The sequence below is a fragment of the Tiliqua scincoides genome, chromosome 1, assembly GCF_035046505.1.
Source record: "Tiliqua scincoides isolate rTilSci1 chromosome 1, rTilSci1.hap2, whole genome shotgun sequence".
Lineage (NCBI taxonomy): Eukaryota > Metazoa > Chordata > Lepidosauria > Squamata > Scincidae > Tiliqua > Tiliqua scincoides.
The window spans coordinates 285866062-285883883 of NC_089821.1; the positions used below are offsets into that span (position 1 = coordinate 285866062).

General features: G+C 42.9%; 1 protein-coding gene across 1 annotated transcript; it reads right to left on the reverse strand.

Moving 5' to 3' along the window:
• Positions 1-992: 992 nt before the first annotated feature.
• On the reverse strand, positions 993-17798 carry ALKBH1 (alkB homolog 1, histone H2A dioxygenase). The gene is made up of 6 exons (XM_066627853.1): positions 17658-17798; positions 10750-10858; positions 9058-9220; positions 7503-7593; positions 6473-6666; positions 993-5627 (listed from the first exon to the last, which is right to left on the reverse strand). Exons 1-6 carry the CDS (start codon positions 17790-17792, stop codon positions 5204-5206), a joined length of 1116 nt encoding a protein of 371 aa, XP_066483950.1. The 5' UTR covers positions 17793-17798; the 3' UTR covers positions 993-5203.
• Between the last annotated feature and the right edge of the window lie 24 nt (positions 17799-17822).

Sequence of the window (17822 nt, forward strand, 5' to 3'; positions counted from 1 at the left end):
TTAGTTAAAGTGCTTGGAAAGCCAGATCCAGTATCCTTAAGAGACTCTTCATGTACCCTATGGCAAGTGAGATAACAGGGGAATTATATTGGCATTCATTTTATAACATGATTTAGAATCTTTGGCTTGCTCTGCAAAAGCTATTGGGGACCTCTCTCTCCCCAAGGCCTTTTTACACTCTTTGCATCTGCTAAGATTTCAGCAAGTTGATCCATCAGACAAGAATTGGGAGTGGCCACAAATTTTTCTAGGTATAAAAAGAAACATTAAGATTAGGACAAAAGGAAGTGATAGGCCAAGTCAGACTTGCTGAACAAATTTTTAAATGTTATGTGATTAGCTGACCTGAGTTTTAACTCTGGATAGAGTTAGCCAACCTCGCTTAAGACGGACTAACTGCACATGTAAACATTCCTCTCTCATAAGAACATAAGACGAGCCCTGCTTGATCAGGCCCAGGGCCCATCTAGCTCAGCTTTCTGTATCTCACCGCACACCAGATGCCTCAGGGAGCACACACAAGACAAGATACTTGCATCTTGCTGCAACCTCCCTGCACCTAGTATTTTATTTACATTCACACACCCCCAGCAAAGGCACCAGATTGCAATTGGATTGAACATGCACTACTGTATTAAACACAGTGATCAATTTTTAATGCATGAAACCTACTGAATATACCTTCACCCCCTCACCAGTATGGGGTAGGCGAAAAAACTGTCATCCTTGGACAATTCGAATGACAGAAAAAATTCCTACCTGGCTCTCATAATGAGCAACCAGCTAATCTCAGACTGTACATACCCATCATGGCTTGTAACTTCTGATGTTTTCTTCCAGAATTCTGTCCAATCCCCTTCAAAGGCATCTAGATTGGATGCCATCACCACATCCTGTGGTAAGGAGTTCCACAGACTAATTACATGCTGGGTAAAGAAATATTTTCTTTTGTTTGTCCTAACACTCAATTTTAGTGGATGTCCCCGGTTGTGTGAGGGAAAAGAGCATCCATCTATCCACTCTATCAATACCCTGCATAATTTTGTATGTCTCAGTCATGCCCCCCCTCAGACACCTCTTTCTAGACCGAAGAGCCTGAAGTGTCAGCCTTTGCTCATAAGGGAGGTGCCCCAGCTCAGTAATCATTTTGGTAGCTCTCTTCTGCACCTTTTCTAGTTCCACTATATTCCTTTAAGATGTGGGGACCAGGATACAATATTCCAGGTATGGCCTTACCATCGATTTGTACAACAGCATTATAATATTAGCTGTTTTGTTCTCAATCCCCCTTTTAATTATCCCTAGCATGGAATTGGACTTTTTTACTGCTGCCGCACATTGGGTGACACTTTGATCAAGCTGTGCACTAACACCCCAAGATCTCTCTCCTGATCTGTCACAGACAGCTCAGAACCCATCAGCCTATATGTGAAGTTTTGATTTTTTGCCCCAATGTGCAAAATGTGCAATGTGCACTTACTGACATTGAAGCGCATCTGCCATTTTGCTGCCCATTCTGCCAGTCTGGAGAGATCCTTCTGGAGCTCCTCACAATCACTTCTGGTCTTCACCACTCGGAAAAGTTTGGTGTCGTCTGCAAACTTAGCCACTTCACTGCTCAACCCTGTCTCCAGGTCATTTATGAAGAGGTTGAAAAGCACCAGTCCCAGGACAGATCCTTGGGGCACACCACTTTTCACCTTCTCCACTGTGAAAACTGCCCACTGACACCCACTCTCTGTTTCTTGCTCAACCAATTCTAATTCCATAAGACCTGCCCTCTAATTCCCTGACTGTGAAGTTTTCACAGTAGCCTTTGGTGAGGAACCATGTCAAACGCCTCCTGAAAATCCAGATATATAATATCCACAGGTTCTCCCGCATCCACATGCCTGTTGACCTTTTCAAAGAATTCTAAAAGGTTCGTGAGGCAAGATTACCCTTACGGAAGCAAGGTTGACTTTCTCAGCAAGGCTTGTTCTTCTATGTGTTTTAAGGTTTTAACGAGGCTTTCTACCATCTTACCTGGAACAGACGTTAGGCTGACAGGCCTACAGTTTCCCGGGTCCCCTCTCCTTCCTTTTTAAAAGATTGGCGTGACATCAGCTATCCTCCAACCCTCTGGCACCGTGGCCGTTTTAAGGGACAAATTACAAATTATATTTAAAAGATCAGCAACTTCAGTTCCTTAATAACTCTTGGGTGGATGCCATCAGGGCCTGGTGATGTATTAATCTTTAATTTATCAATTTGATCTAAAACATCTACTCTTTTAACCTCTATTAATTCCTCAGTCAGGAGAGACTAAGGTTGCGGTATCTGGTTCAGGTTGTGGTATCTGACTGAGGTCTTCTGTTGTGAAAACAGATGCAAAAAATCTCATTTAATTTCTCAGCTATCTCTAAGTTCCCTTTAATCTCTCCTTTTCCTCCCTCACCGTCTAGTGGGCTAACTGCCTCTCTGGAAGGTTTCCTACTTCTTACATATTTGAAGAAGCTTTTGTTATTCCCCTTCATGTTGCTGGCCATGCATTCTTCAAAGTCTTTCTTGGCTTCCTGTATCACCTTCTTACACTTCTTTTGCCAAAGTTTGTGTTCCGTTTTATTCTCCTCATTTGGGCATGGCTTCCATCTATGGAAGGACACTTCCTTGCCTTTTACAATCTCTTTAACTTTGCTCATTAGCCATGCCAGCACCCTCCTGGACTTAGTCAGGCCCTTCTTTCTTTGTGGTACGTACTTCTGCTGGGCTTCCAAGCACTCTGTAAACAGCCTCCATGCACTCTGGAGGGACTGGACTCTTTTTACCTTCCCTTTCAACTTCTTTCTAACCAGCCTCCTCATCTGAGGAAAGTTCACCCTTCAGAAGTCAAGGGCTTTTGTTTCAGATTTGCTTGGCACTCTTCCCCCGACATGAATGGTGAAAGGGATCGCAGCGTGGACACTCTCCTTAAGATAAAGCTGCAGTGGTAATCAGCAAAGTACTCTGAGGTACTTTACAAAGGAGAACTGGTGGGTACTTTGCTATATTTTTTATAAAAGCCTAAAAACATCAAAATGTGAATGCAGATGAACATGCATCATATGCTTGACAAGGAGCTCTGACTGCATCCCACATAAAAGTACACTCAATGGCAAACCCAGGCTTGGTTCTGGATCTCATTGAGAAAAAGAATTGTTTCCTTAACCTGCAGGTGTTATCTTAGGGAGGTCAATGGTTAATAAGAGTAGATGCTGAACATCTGTGTAGAATAGTCTTTCCTACTCAAACTGTTAATGAGATATAAGCCTACCATCTGGAAAAGGCACCAATTCTTAATGAAAAGGTGGCTAGCAACTCCTGGAGAGAGATGGGAAAGGCAATGGGAAATCTGTTGTTGGCATCCTTCAGTCTCGAAAGACTATGGTGTCACGCTCTGAATGGTGGTTCTGGAACAGAGTGTCCTCTCCAGAGCGCGAAGCCTGGGTAAAGTAGGTATGGAGGATAGGCTGTTACCCATGCAGCAAATCCCCCCTCTCCACGTCGCTGAAATGGTCCAATGGAAAGGCAGAGGCCAATACGCTTGGTTCCAGCGGCGTCGCAGGAGTTGCCAGAACATGACTGTATTCAGCCATGAACTGCCTCAGGGACTCCGGCTCCGGATTTTGCCTCAAGGCTGCCTCCTGAAGCCTTTTCCATAACTGGATGTAGCCACAAGGCAGTGGAGGTTTGGGATCAGAGTTTTCCTTCTCTGAGAGGAGCTGCCTTCCCAGGCTAACGAGTCCCATCTACCCGGTGGCTGTTTAGTCGCCTCTTACGACAAGTACAGCCAAACCGAGGGCCTATTCTTATCCCCAGTCCCCAGGGGTTAATGGGAAATCACACCATGGCTAATCACAAATGCCATGGCAAAACCTGCTCAGATATTAGCCATACAGAAGTGAGTGAATATTCTCTATATTGCTGGGGGATATTGGGAGAAGAGCTAAGCAGAGCCTGAAGGAAAAGGTGAGAGAATTGCTCTAAGCAGCATGAACAATACTGAAAAATAACTATGCAGGAGGATAAGGGCGGGGGGAAGCTCTCCAAGACAAGATAGGGATCTTTAATTTAAAACAGAGTAAGCTTATTCATGGGAAAAGTGCCACAAAACACCCCTGGGACAGAGCGTTGCACTCTGGCAATTAAAATTGCATTAAAAACCAGATAGGGAAGTCGGAATCCTAAAACAGATGGGCTCAGAAGACTGTGTTGTCCTTATTTGTTTCAATATATTTACCTTTTGGGCAATAGAGATAGTAGCTGATTAATTTTCTTTCTGGGTGCTTCATCTACAACTTCATTGTTCCTGTTTGGAAAGTCATTCTCTTCCGTCTGCTCCTAAAGGAGGCTGCAAAGATTGCATTATGCAGGCAACCAAATGGCCTGACACCAATGGAACAGGGAAGTTTTAGTATTCAGAGACAAGGGGGAGAAAAGGACATCTTGAATAGAAAAATTACTAGACAATTCCTAATTATTTTCCTTCAAGAAGGGTTTAAATAAAAGCCCCATCCCACTCCCAAAATGAACCCCCAGTGTCAGTCAAATGATAATAAACACATTGTGAGGAATACAACAGATCGCTAGATGACACAGCATGATTCCAGGAGAGTAGGAGACAGTAAGCTAGTGGTTCAGAGGAATGTACATTAAGGTGCTACAAACAAAGTGCTTTTAGAGGCATTTTAGTCTGAACCCAAGATTAGGTTCAGTTGGAGTTCCCAAGTCATCTTTCTATCCCATGTACTGACCAGATCCAGATTTGCTGTATTATGTGCTTTCAGACCATGCCCTGGGTTTTAAAAAAAATCTTTAACTTCACAATTGCTCCTTTTGCTGGAGCTTCTCTTCTGAAACCTCAAAGGAGCAACAACCCAGTTACAGGCAAAGGAGGTATTCTATTTTCAAACAGTGTTAACCAAAGCACTGGAGTGACTTAGATTTGCTGTATGACCTTGGAGAGATCACCACAAAAATAGAAACATAATTTCTTGGTCTGAGCTAGGAACCTTGACTATGAAGACTGTTTTCTTGTTACACTCACTGATTTTCACAGAGTTCACAGTTGTTTCAGTCACATATTCCGCTACTAGCTGGTGTCCCATGTAGCTGGATAACAAACATCCTCATTGGCATTGTTACCAACATATATCATGCTGAAAGAAGTGAAGGCCTTCAGGTGTCAACTGTCAATATTAGATTTGTGTTTTTTGATTTCACTGTTTTCTTCATGATAGGAGCCTGTGCAGACATTATCCAGTTCCTGGTTTGTCCTGGTTTCAGTTGGGAAGCTCTGGCCTTCAGCCAGCACCTGCCTGACAGTCATGTTAATACGAGATGCTTGCAAGTACTTGGCACAGACTTCCCAGACCTCTTGGGAGCAGGGTTCAATAACAGAGTCTAGAGGAAGGTCAGTAGGGTGAGGTAACTCCAGGCAAGAAGGCAGAGGCTTTCCCTCAAGATTGGGCAGAACCCTGGGGACCGCGTGATACAACAAGCGGCTGAAGCCAGACATGATCATCATGTCCCCACTATGCATGAACATTGCTACAGGGGCTTCTTCTCGATTCTGTCCCCCCAGTAAAAATATGGATGACTGTCCAAAACTACAAAGACAGAGGGGGGAAAAAGAGAGAGAGAAGGGGAAAAGAATTAGTTAAACCATAGCCTTCCAATAGTCATATAGCGCTATCAGCTGTGCTTCCTTTAACAAGCTAGAAAGAAATTCAGTTACCACTAGGCACATGCTAACACTGGCTAACAGATTTGTCTGGTAAAATTATTTTCATTACCAAACTACACATGACACTCATTTAGGTTGTCCTAGCTGTCCCCCCTCCCCTTCCCCAGTCCCACAAAATGCATCCAGAGGTTGCAGTCTAAATCAGAAGACATGTGTCTTTATGGGATCTTCCCCCTCCAGCAAGAAAGGGGAATCCCACCCTGGGGAAAACTTAGCTTTTCCCATACTAAATACATGCAGATGCCAACTTTCCACTTTACAGTGCAGACTGTACTTTGATTCTCATTGTATGGACAAGGCATTTAGATAGAGAGAGAATGGCTGGGCAAGGATCTGTACAGTGTACTGTCCACTATTCTCAGTCTAAGCAAATGAACAGGGCTGCTGGAAAGGGAAAAAAAGTGCAATTAAGCTTGCTGAAGAAATATGGACAATTATAATGAAACATATAATTGGTCTTTTTAATTTATACTATTCTGGCTCTTATGCACATGCCTTTCTTCAATCCAGTCCATTCTGCTATTTGGCCCCTACTCTGCTAAGGTCTATAATCTTGATCTGCAGCATTGCAACGCCTCACATTTCCAGAGGTGAAAAATTATATTTGCCACAATTCTGGTCTTCTATAATTGTAACCAAGGTACATTTGACAAAAGATACAGGTCTGCCTCACCTTCTATGGCATGCAAAATCCTACACATAGCTTACCTAAATGATAAGAGGGGTTGAGAATGGTCCAGCTCAGATTCATCCACATGAATCCCCAGAGATGAATCAAAGTGATAGTAGTTCAGGATCCCTGCTTCTGCTCGGAAGCCTGGAAACCCACAAGCTTTAGCCACTTGCTCAGAGAGGAAAGCCAGGTCAGATGGGAATGAGGTACAGTGATCAGCAAAGTATTTCTGGGGAAGGGAAAAAGGCATTTAGAAAATAATTCTAGACTTCCAAAGCTAGCCTATAAATATTTCCAGAGTTCGCTTAAAAGGAATGACTAAAAGTGAATTGCACGGCAATAGAAAGCTGAAAACCCAGGAAACTTGTGTCTTCTCTACAAAGTCAATATACAATTAGACAGCATCCTCTGTACTTGGAACTGCAGTAGGCACTCTTTCCTAGAGGAAAGAGTCAAAATTAAGCTCTTTAGAAATAATGGTAACTAATTAACAGTGGCATAGCTAAGGGGGCATGGACTGCCAAGTGACACACTCGGCGGGGATGTGTGACACCACTATTGGTTCAAAATCTTGGTATTTTCATTAATACCATCAGGTTATATGGGTAATTTAATACAGAATACAATGAAACAAAGAGTGGTGAAATATCTGCATTCTATAAAAAAGTTATAGCCAAATAAACAGAAAAGGAAAACACAACTGTCTTATGTAACAAAAAGTGGATCTTCTTAACTCAAAACTGACCAGTGAAACTGATTGCACCCTAGTAATGCCTCTGCTAGTTAATGACGTTTTGAGTGTGACCTTGTACTATGACCAAGAATAGAACCGAGACATTCAATATTTTGCATAGGCTAATTGAATTGTTTTCAGACAGGACCCACATTATCCAATATTGTACTTCAAAACTGGTAAGCTCCTCATTACATTACCAGTGCTCCAGATCTTTCCAATAAACGCCTAAACATAAATAAAATCAACAAATAACTGCTATCGTAACCTTGTAGTAAAATATACTGCTAAGAGGTTCTGTTGTCCAAATGTAATATTTTCCTCATCAATACCTTGGTATTCCAGTTATAATGGTAACCCAATGTCACCCAGCGCAGTTTCTCCAGCAAGGTTTTTGCTTCCCGCTTGTTGGACCTTTTGTTTCTAGAATGATATAAAATAACACAAACAGTTTCATTTATGTAAGGCTTGCTAAAAGATTTTCAAACCAATGAAATAACACACACACACAAAGCCAGGATTGTGGACCTCTGTTCAGAGCATTTTGACATAGTGCCAAGTGACTGGTTCACATTTTTCAGCCTTTGTAGCCCACCTAAGAAGCTGTATCTAGAAAAATAAGAGGTTTGACATTTCTGACATGCTTGCTAAGATTTACTCCAAATCAGCACATTCTGTCATGTCATTCCCTTTCCAATATGGATGCATGGTATGTTTTTCCTGTACTTTTGCTTGTCTTGGCAATGCCTAGGAAGAAAATCTCAAACTGGATCTATTGACACAGCTATTTAAAAACAACAATCATTTCTGCCTCCTTCCTCCTTCCTTGCATATAATGCAAGTAATTATACTATAAGATGACTTGTGAAATTGACAGTGTAATCCTCTGAATGTTTACTCTGAAGTAAATCCCTGGATTTCCTATATTAAATGTGCATAGGAAGGCAGAGGAAGATACCTGGATAGCCTTCAGCTTGGATGATAGGAAGACTGCACAGAATTTTGGAACTTGTAAGTTATAAATAATTCTTTTCACATCTTGAGTAAACTGAATTTATGTCTACATTTCAACTGACTCAAAAACACCAAGTGTTTATTTATTTTTTTTAAAAAAAGGAAGCTGTTCCTTGGAAGGTCGTGATATTTTCAAATAAGTTCATAAGCATCTGCTGTGGAGTGGAAATATTATTTCCATGCTGTTGAGAAGGAAGCAGCAGGAAGAGTTGCAGGTCAGAACTGACGGGCACCAGCAAAGCTGGGTGAGTGGGAGGAGGAATAGCAAGGATTTTGCAGGTCTGGTAGGATGACACTGACAATATCTTTGCATGGGGCCGATACATAAAATGGCAGAGTAGTGCAAAGCAGAACTGAAGTGGAACTACAGTACTCTGAGAACTGCAGGAGCTCCAGAATAGCAAGGGTCATGGGTCATATAACTAAAGGCAGGCTGAACAGGACTAGGGAGAGCCTTACTACCAATAAGCTAAAGTCTGGTTTTGAAAAATTAAGAACAAAACAAAACAAGGGCAGTTGATTAGCTGATAATTAAAAGTTCTGCTGCAAGCACCAAAATGCACCTGATAGCTCATCTGGGAGCCTGTGAAGACGTAGAAGGGTTTCTCCTGCCTCTCTGACTACACTCAACTCTATATTTTCCTAAGGGCAACACTATCCTCTTCCCAAGAAATTTGCTCTCATGTCAGGAAAAGTTCACATAATCCTGGGAAGTGAAAGAAAGAGAGCAGCCCTTTCACTGAGGCAAAATCCACTCTAAATCCATCCAAGACAAATGAATAAACTGGAAAGAGGAGGAACTTAGGTCTCCAAAATTCAAAGCTGATCCCTTATCTGCTGGCTGCTGTGCTCTCTCACCAGTAATGGACTTACCGCAGCTGCTGCTGACTCTGCCCCCACAGATCAGCGGTCTCCTTCGAGGACATGTGCATATCCAAATTGCACACATTTGGTTTCTGGATGTATTGCTTGAGACATTGCTTCACCCAGTGACGCTGGCATCCCGGAAGGAAGGGATTTGGAATAAATACAAATCCTGCACAAAAGTGGGGATGGGTGAAGAAGAAAGGAGAAAACATAGTTAGAGCCTCTGCCCATAATTTTAACACTGTGAGCATTAAGGGAGTTATGAAGTTGCAGAAGGAACACAGGGATCACAAGGTTCTTCAAAATCTCAAGCAGTCAACATGGTTTATCAGCCATCACAAATCTGATCTGTGGTCCTAGGAAAGTGTATTGTACACTAAGGGCCGAATCCTATCCAACTTTTCAGCACTGGTGCAACCGCAATGCAGCCCCAAGGTAGGAGAACAAATGTTCCCCTACCTTGAGGAGGCCTCTGTGAATGCATGCCCACCACAGGAGGCAGTGCATGCCCCACTGGAACTGGAAAATTGGATAGGATAAAGCCCGAAGTGCACACACAAAAATAAAAGCAGATGAATGGAGAAAAATAGAGGAAGGGTTTCTGTCTCCTCCAAATTTGTTCTGCTGGTTCCTTTTGAATTCTGAAGATAGAGAAGACCCTAGGATCAGTGGCATAGCTAAGGGGGTGCAGGGGGTAACGGTCACACTGGGCAACAAGCTAAGCTTGACACTAGCAGCCATAATGGTGAAAAAATTGGTATGTATGAATAATACCATCATCTTATATATCATTGGAACAGAATTTAATGCAGAATGTAATGAAACAAACCTCATTGGAATATCTGTAGTTTATCAAAAGTTATGGCCAATTAACCAGTAAATGAAAACGCAACTCCCTTATGGAACAAAAAGTGGGTTTCTTTAACTCAAAACTGACCTATGAGACTGACTGTTCTGAGAGCCAATGAGATGTTATTATGACACAGTGTAAGGAATCAGTAAGATGTTAATATGAGTCAGCTCCCATTTCCATGTATCATAATACAGCTACTCCTGCTATCTGATAAAGAGGCACTTTTTCAAGTGGGGCTCCTCTTACATTTAGCATGGAGAGAATAACTGTTCCTCTTCACCCCAGCACAGTGTCTCTAACCAATAACCGGCACACATTTTATGTAATTACTTAATTAAATTTGATTTTGTCATGCAGGGGGACTACAAAATCTTCTCTGATCCCAGGTAGCAGATAGATGCCTTAGCTATGCCACTGGCTAAATTAAAGTAGATAGGAAAGAATTATTTTAAATGCTTTTTTATAGGGAGCTTAGTGCAAATAACATGCAAATAATTTAAAGAGATGAAGTGAGTGGTGAACTGCTGCGGGAAGGAGGCAAGCTTCCCCCCAATTTGCACTTTTTAAAAAGCCCAGGTGCGATTCCAGTTGTGACATAACATCCGGGGCAACATTTTGAGCTCTGCACCAGGCTACACGTTCATTAGCTATGCCACTGCCTAGGATACTTAAAATACATCCCTCAAGCATCTCTCAAAACCAGTGTCTTTTAGAAATAAGATGCAAAGTTATCAGCTGTTCTCCCCACTAAACTTATCCATATATTTGTTAAGAAATGGAGACACCTGAAAAGGAAATGGGGTGGTTTTTTTCTGTATACTTACTTGATATACAAAGATGCTCACCTGGATAGCTCTCCAACCCATAGGCTTTCCACTGGCTAACTGGTCGCAGTCCTGCTCTGGAAGCATCCTGATCACTTACTGAGGAATAACTCAGGGGTGCGTTGATCACCTGGTAGAGAAAAATCAGACACCTCAACAGGGCTCCAAATCTGTGTCTTGACTGAACTTCAAACTACTCCAAGCACCTTAAAGCACCACTCTCCACCCTAGTTTCAAACCAGTAAGATGTGTGTGTGTATCTGTCATTCTATTTGCTAAGACTCACCAGAGCACCTCACAAGGAAAGGGAGATTGCCCCACCCTATTCTCAAGGCAGGGAGGGCCTGTCTTGCTGTGGTTCATGGGGTCATGAAGAGTCAGACACGACTTAATGAGTGAACAACAAATTCTCAAGCCAGATCTTATGCCAAAACATCCTGCATCTTGTTGCTTTCTATACTTTTCAAAGTCAGGATTTGGAAAGATTAAAAAAAGCACCACATTTACAAGTAGTGAACACACTTATGGACCTTTGCACCCGAACACAATCAAGTTCTAACATATTGCAAATACAGCTGAAAATCATAGTCTTTTTCTTCTTTAGCGTTTATCCCTTGTTGGATTTAAATATGGTTCTGCTAAAATATCTGCAAAAGTAAAGATGCTGGGTACAATCTACCAAAACTTAACTGTGAATTACAATATGTTCCATTGAAATAAAATTGAACTTGTGCTAGTTGTACTCTGGCTATGTGTTGGACTACACCCTCTGTATCTCAGCCTCAGTTCCTTTAAAATGGCACTAGAGTGAACTTTTCACTCTTGAATACCTTTGCAACCTAATGTAAATACATCCAGGAAATTAAAATTACACTCAAGATTTGTTAAATTTGTCTTTTAATGCTGCATATCTACCACACAGTTTTCTGATGTGAGTTGAAGTCTCATGGCTTGTAAAACATCAGAAGAAGAGGCATGTGATATATACAGAATTTCAGCTTTTCAAAGACAAGATAACATTTTTTTTTTCATCACGGGAATTATCAGATATTAGACAATAAAAGTGTAATTGCTTCTTTAGAGCTGCGAGGACTTTTGTCGCACATTTATTTCTTGATGACCAATCTTGAAATCGGAAATCACAATGTTCTGATAAACAGCTTGCTTTTCTCCCTGTGCTATAATTCTGCCATTATTGGCCCAACACCATTCCCCTGCTGGTGCAGCCATGCTGAAAAGATGCATGACATATCCAGCAGGGGAGGGATGGCACAGGAGGCTTTGGAAGGGAAAGGTTCCCCTCAGAAGCCCCCCACTAAGCAGTGGGTCTTCTAAGATCTCCACCAGCTCTTTAGCTGGTTCAAGTCTGAGGAGAAAAAGGAGCAGGGAGACTGCTGCCAGAGGGGTTAGGATCTGGTGAATGCCATCACTGCCAGATCCACTCCATACCACAGCCCCAGCAGCCTCCCCACCCGTTCCTAATCCTCCCCACCTTGTTCCATCCCTGCTCCACCATCTCCTTCCTCACATGCTCGCTTACCTGCTCTGGTGGGGTGGCCAGTGCTCCAACAATGCATGCGGGAAGGCTCCGGCCTTCCTACCAGCAACCTGGCAGTGCATGCTGCACTTTACAGCTGCTTTTCAGCTGCCAGCACTGGTGGAATGGCAGTTCTACCACCAAGGCAGCCCAAAAGGATTGGGTAATGTATGGTAATGACTTCTAACACAGGAACTGTTAGGGCTAGAAGCCACATTCTATAGCATGTGACAGATTAGAATTCCAAATTCAAATGGGATAATGCACTAATTTTAACTCCAGTTAATATGTGATTTTAATTGAAATTACAAATGATGCTGCAGAAATAAGAGGGTAATTATAATTATGTGATCTTAAGGTCTGAAGTGCTTTCTCTGACAGAAATTCTCCTTGGGAGGGCTATAATTATACTGCACTCATTACAATATTAACTGAGGACCAATGAACCTGTCTAAGCATTGGTGCTAGTCAGAAATTGTTAATACCAAGTAACCACTTTTCATATGTTACTCCTAATGAAATAAAACAGGATCTTTTGTTATCAAAAACAGTATTAATCCCATCATCCTGAAAATGTCATCTGTATTGTTAATTTTCTCCTCAGTACTTAATTTCCTGCAACAGACAGAAGATAATGGGATCATGTGGGTAAAAAGCAATAGGCAAGACAGAATCTCTCTTTCTAGAACATGTCTGATAATAAAATAAAGAATACTGTATTTTTTCAAAAGGAGAGAGAGAGGCACACACACAATAGAGATAACTACCGGGATGCGCTGTAACACACACAAAGTACGCAAAGTATTTTCTGTAGGCCACAATCCTACACAGCATGTCCACAGAAGCATACACTAAGCTTGCAAAATCTGTCATCAATATTTAAAGCTCATGGTTCAAAAGGCTAAGCATCCAGAGAAGCAAAGATAACCATACAATTGCTTCTGAGAAGGAAGGAAATAACCAGAGTCCCTACAGATATACCAAACATTTGAATGGACCATGATTCATGACTCTTTGTGTAGTTCTATGGGGTGATTACAGGCACACATGTAAAATCAGGGGAGTTCATACACATAACTAAGCAATACTGAAAGGTCAGTACTGAAAGTTCTATTTATCAAAATGATGTCTATCACAGGCTTGTGTTCCAAAACTTCTCCAGAACAAGTAAATAACAGAGAAACTAATAGAAAATTATAATCTCTATAACATCTAGCTTTTAGCAATGGGCAGCCCAATCCTAACCTATGCTGGCACAGCCAGACCTTATGGTCTGCACTGTATCCAGCACAGGTTAGGAGATGACTGGATACAGGTGAGTAGGATACAGTTAAGGAGGTATCAGCTGATCCTGCCCCCTCCTGGGTCTGATCTGCTCACTTTTGCCCTCCCTTGCCCAGAAACACCCCTTCCCCATGCCCCTGAGCACCTTACCTGTCTGTGCTGACCGCCTAGGGCTTCAAATGCTACGTCAGTGAGGCAGCATAGACCTCCCCACAGGGGCAGCCTACCTGCTAGGTGCCATGAATGTGATTTTTGGCACATAAACAACACCCTTGGCTGGTGCACCAGCCAAGAGAGTGCTTAGGATTGTGTTCTGAATCTGTTATAAGGGCACCATAAGCAAGACAGCAGTGGGTAGAATTAGTTCTAAAGATTCTGGCTGTTTAAATAAAAAAGCTTTAAATTATTTGCATGTTATTTGCACTAGGCTCCCTATAAAAAAGCATTTAAAATAATTCTTTCCTATCTACTTCTCTGAAGGAATATTCATATGCTTTTTTTAAAAGTTCATATGCATTTCACCACAATCCCTTTACCACTTTTCAGAAACAGTGACTCCAGTTATTTTCCCCCCAATGAACAAAACAAAATTCACCTTCTTCAAATAAAATACAGCACTAATCAAAAGGTTGAAATTAGGAATCTAGGCAGTTGGCAGCAGTGGCATTGCTAGGAGGATGCAGGCCACACCGGGTGACGCGCCAGGGGGTGATGCGCCCTGGGGTGATGACACGATAAATCGCGGCTTTAGGAGCTAACCCATCATGCCATAAGCTGTTGGATGCGTAATGTCCAGCGGAATGCAATGCGAAAAACCAGAGTGAAATAGCTCCTTTCCTTCAAAAGTTATGGCCAAAAAACTGGAAAGAAAAAAAATGCATGGAGCCCTATGGAAAGTGAGTTGTATCGTGCATTTACTTGGCATCCTTGCCATAGTCTGTTGGAAAGAGCAGGCTGAGAGGACTTCAAGGACATAAGAATGGTCCTGATCCAATTAATGCAGCCCCCAAAAACCACTAAGGAGGAGGTCCCTCCCTCTCAGCTGCGAGTCATTTGAGCACTATGGAAAGCGAAGCAGCCTCATGGTCGCATTTACTCGTGAGCAGGCAGACGTGCCTTGGCTGGTGGTTAGGCCAGGCAAAGGAGAATGTGAGGACACCAGAATGGTCCTGATCCAATTGAACTTGAGCGCAACATATACTCCAGAAGGCAGTCTCCCCACTAAAAAGGACAAAAAAAGAGGCTTGAACTGGTAAGGGGAATGTTTTCTATTTTGCACTTGCAAAGCCAGGTGGGTCCTTATCTTGATATGCTTGAAATAGAAGAACTTTAAACTGGGCACTGGGAGGGCTGGAAATCTCACTTATTCTTTTGGGGGAGTTATTGCAGGCAGATTACAGAGAAAATTCACTTGGTGGAACAGGACTGGTTCTCCCTTATTTAATTATTTATTTTAATTTAATTTAATTATTTATTTTAATTTGCTTGATGATGTCACTTCTGGCCATGACATCACTTCCAATGGGTCCTGGACAGATTGTCATTCTAAAAAGTGGGTCCCAGTGCTAAAAGTTTGAGAACTGCTGCAATAAGGTGTTAGTAAATTGACATGGGTGAGTGTGTGTGTGTGTGACGCTACAAGTTTTCAAAATCACTAAAGTCAGAATTTGTAGGAATAATACCATCATGTTATATATCAATTAATGCGTAATTTCATTCAGAATGCAATGAAACAAACCACACTGAAATATCTGTGCTCTAACAAAAGGTACAGCCAAAAAACCAGTGGGGGCGAGGCGATGGTACATCACCATGCCCACCACCTGGGGCGTTGCCCCGCCCATTGCATGGGGTGATGCACAGGCCTCCCGCACCGGGTGACGCGAATCCTAGTGACGCCACTGGCTGGCAGACTTCTCTTCACTTATAGCTAATTGTGCCCCATGGAGCCTGTTAACTACCTAGTGATTCCCACTGTTCTCCTACCTACTGATAACAGTATCATTCTGTGTTTGATTTGCAGAATATCTACTTTATTAGGAATGATCTATGCCAAATGCACTAAAAATGACTTGACCTGAACAAGATCTCTATCAGGAATGGCAATATTGAGGCACAAGCAGAAGCATATTATTTTCCTATAATATGAATAATCTTGGTTCAGGGGGTAATGACCATTCCTTCAGAAAGAAAGGGAATAAAATACATATGCTGGGTCAGTAGAACCTGTAGATAGCAGAACAGTAGATATTTGGATCATGTTTTGAAGACATCAGAAAAGTCAACAAATCCCTCCAGAAGCACCCGTTCACTTTGTCTGCAATACAAAGTCCAGAAGACTCACTAACAACATTGCTTGAAACTATGTGAATTACTTTAATAAATTATCTTCATCAGTCTAGTTGCAGTATATATTTGTGTCATTATTTACTGCTCTTCTTTTGCCCCCAATCTCAAGCATCCAACAATTACTAATGATTTAGATCTATTCTATTTTGGCTCATTTGTGGAGAAAGTATTCAAAACTATGACTGGTAGAGTCTAAAGAGGTGCAATTCAGAATTCTACCACTTCATTCATCCTGCATAATGTGAAAGCAAGTGCAATAGTGTTTCTCAAACCGTGGGTTGGGACCCACTAGGTGGGACATGAGCCAATTTCAGGAGGGTCCCCATTCATGTATATTTTTATTTTTAATATAACATTTTTTAATACAGAGTGATGCTACCATGATATGTGCATTTAGGGAATGTTACAGTTCTGTGCTTTTAACGTATGCTGTACTTGATTTGATCTGATTTTTTCATATTGGGGTGTTAAAAATTTTCCTGCTTGATGATGTCACTTCTGGCCATGACCACTTCCAGGTTAATGATATCACTTCTGGTGGGTCCCAACAGACCGTCTTTCTAATAAGTGAATCCTGGTGCTATATGTTTGAGAACCATTGAAATACAGGCTTTGCAGCAGGTGTGAGTTCTTGATATACTATGTCCTTGATAAGACATATAGCAACCTGCAAAGCTTTTGTCTCCTTTTTCTAACCATGGAAGGAGACACTGGTACAGTCTTCCATGAGACTTCAGGTCAGTTGTCCAATGACCCACAGAAAATCATCCAAAGTGTAACGTGAGGAATGTTACCGCAATCAGATGCTGAAGTTTCAGACTGTGTAAACAGGACCAGATTAAGACCTATAGAGGTCCTAAGCACTGGAAAGATTATGGTGCCCCAACCTCATCCTCTACTGTGGGTTGTGACACTCCTGGTAATGCTGGGGGCCTCTCCTGCCCTGATGACCCATTCTGTAGGCCTCAGAAAGGCTCTCAAAAGCCTCCAGAAATGTTTTTGTAAACCATTTGGTGCTTTTCCAAACTCTGTTTTGGTTAACTTTTTTTTTTTTGGCACCATGGTAAACCTGGCACTGAAGAATTCAACTCTGTGGTGCCCCCTTCCCTTGATGCCCTGCGCTTATTCAGCTAAGTGGATATAATCCAGGGCTGTGTGTGAGAGTGGAAACTCCTTACCAAGGAATCCTAAGCACGCCTACTCAGGAGTAAGCCCCACTTGCATTTAGCCACTGACAGCCCCATCCTACACATGTGTTCAGAAGTGAGTCCAACTGAAGTCAATGGGGCTTACTCCCAGGTAGTCGGGGATAGGATTGCAGTCCCAGTGCCCAATCCTATGCCTGTCTACTCAGAAGTAAGTCCCATTAGAGTCAGTGGGGCTTAGTCCCCGGAAAGAGTGGACAGGAGCAGCCTTAGACTGCAGTCCTACCACACTTACCTGGTAGTAGGCCCCACCGACTCTAATGGGGCTTACTTCTGAGTAGGCACGCACAAGACGGGGCTCTTCCTCACAAGAAGCGTGCCCAGCCTGGCAGCCCTCGCGCAGCCCCAGGGCTTCCACGGAGCAGCTTCTCACGTCCTCCCCCCATCCAGGGGCGCCTGCTCAGCCCGCAGAGGCCGACGATTCCGAGCGACTGGGAGGCACGTGAGGGGCACGCGCGGGACACGGGTGGGGGGCTGTCACCTAGCAACCGCTGCCATGGAGACCGGCTGAGAAAGGCTTCGGCTGAGCGAGTAGGCAGCGCCGTCGCCGTTACCTGCCGCGCGCGGGGCTTCGAGAAATCGATGACTGCGGCGAGATCAGAGCCCTCCCGGCGCCGGTACAGGCGGAAGAGCCTGCGGAAGGCGTCCTCCCCGCCCTCGCGCGCGCCCACGGCCCGGCCCGCCGCCATCTTAGCCTCAACGTCCTCGCGCGCGCGCGC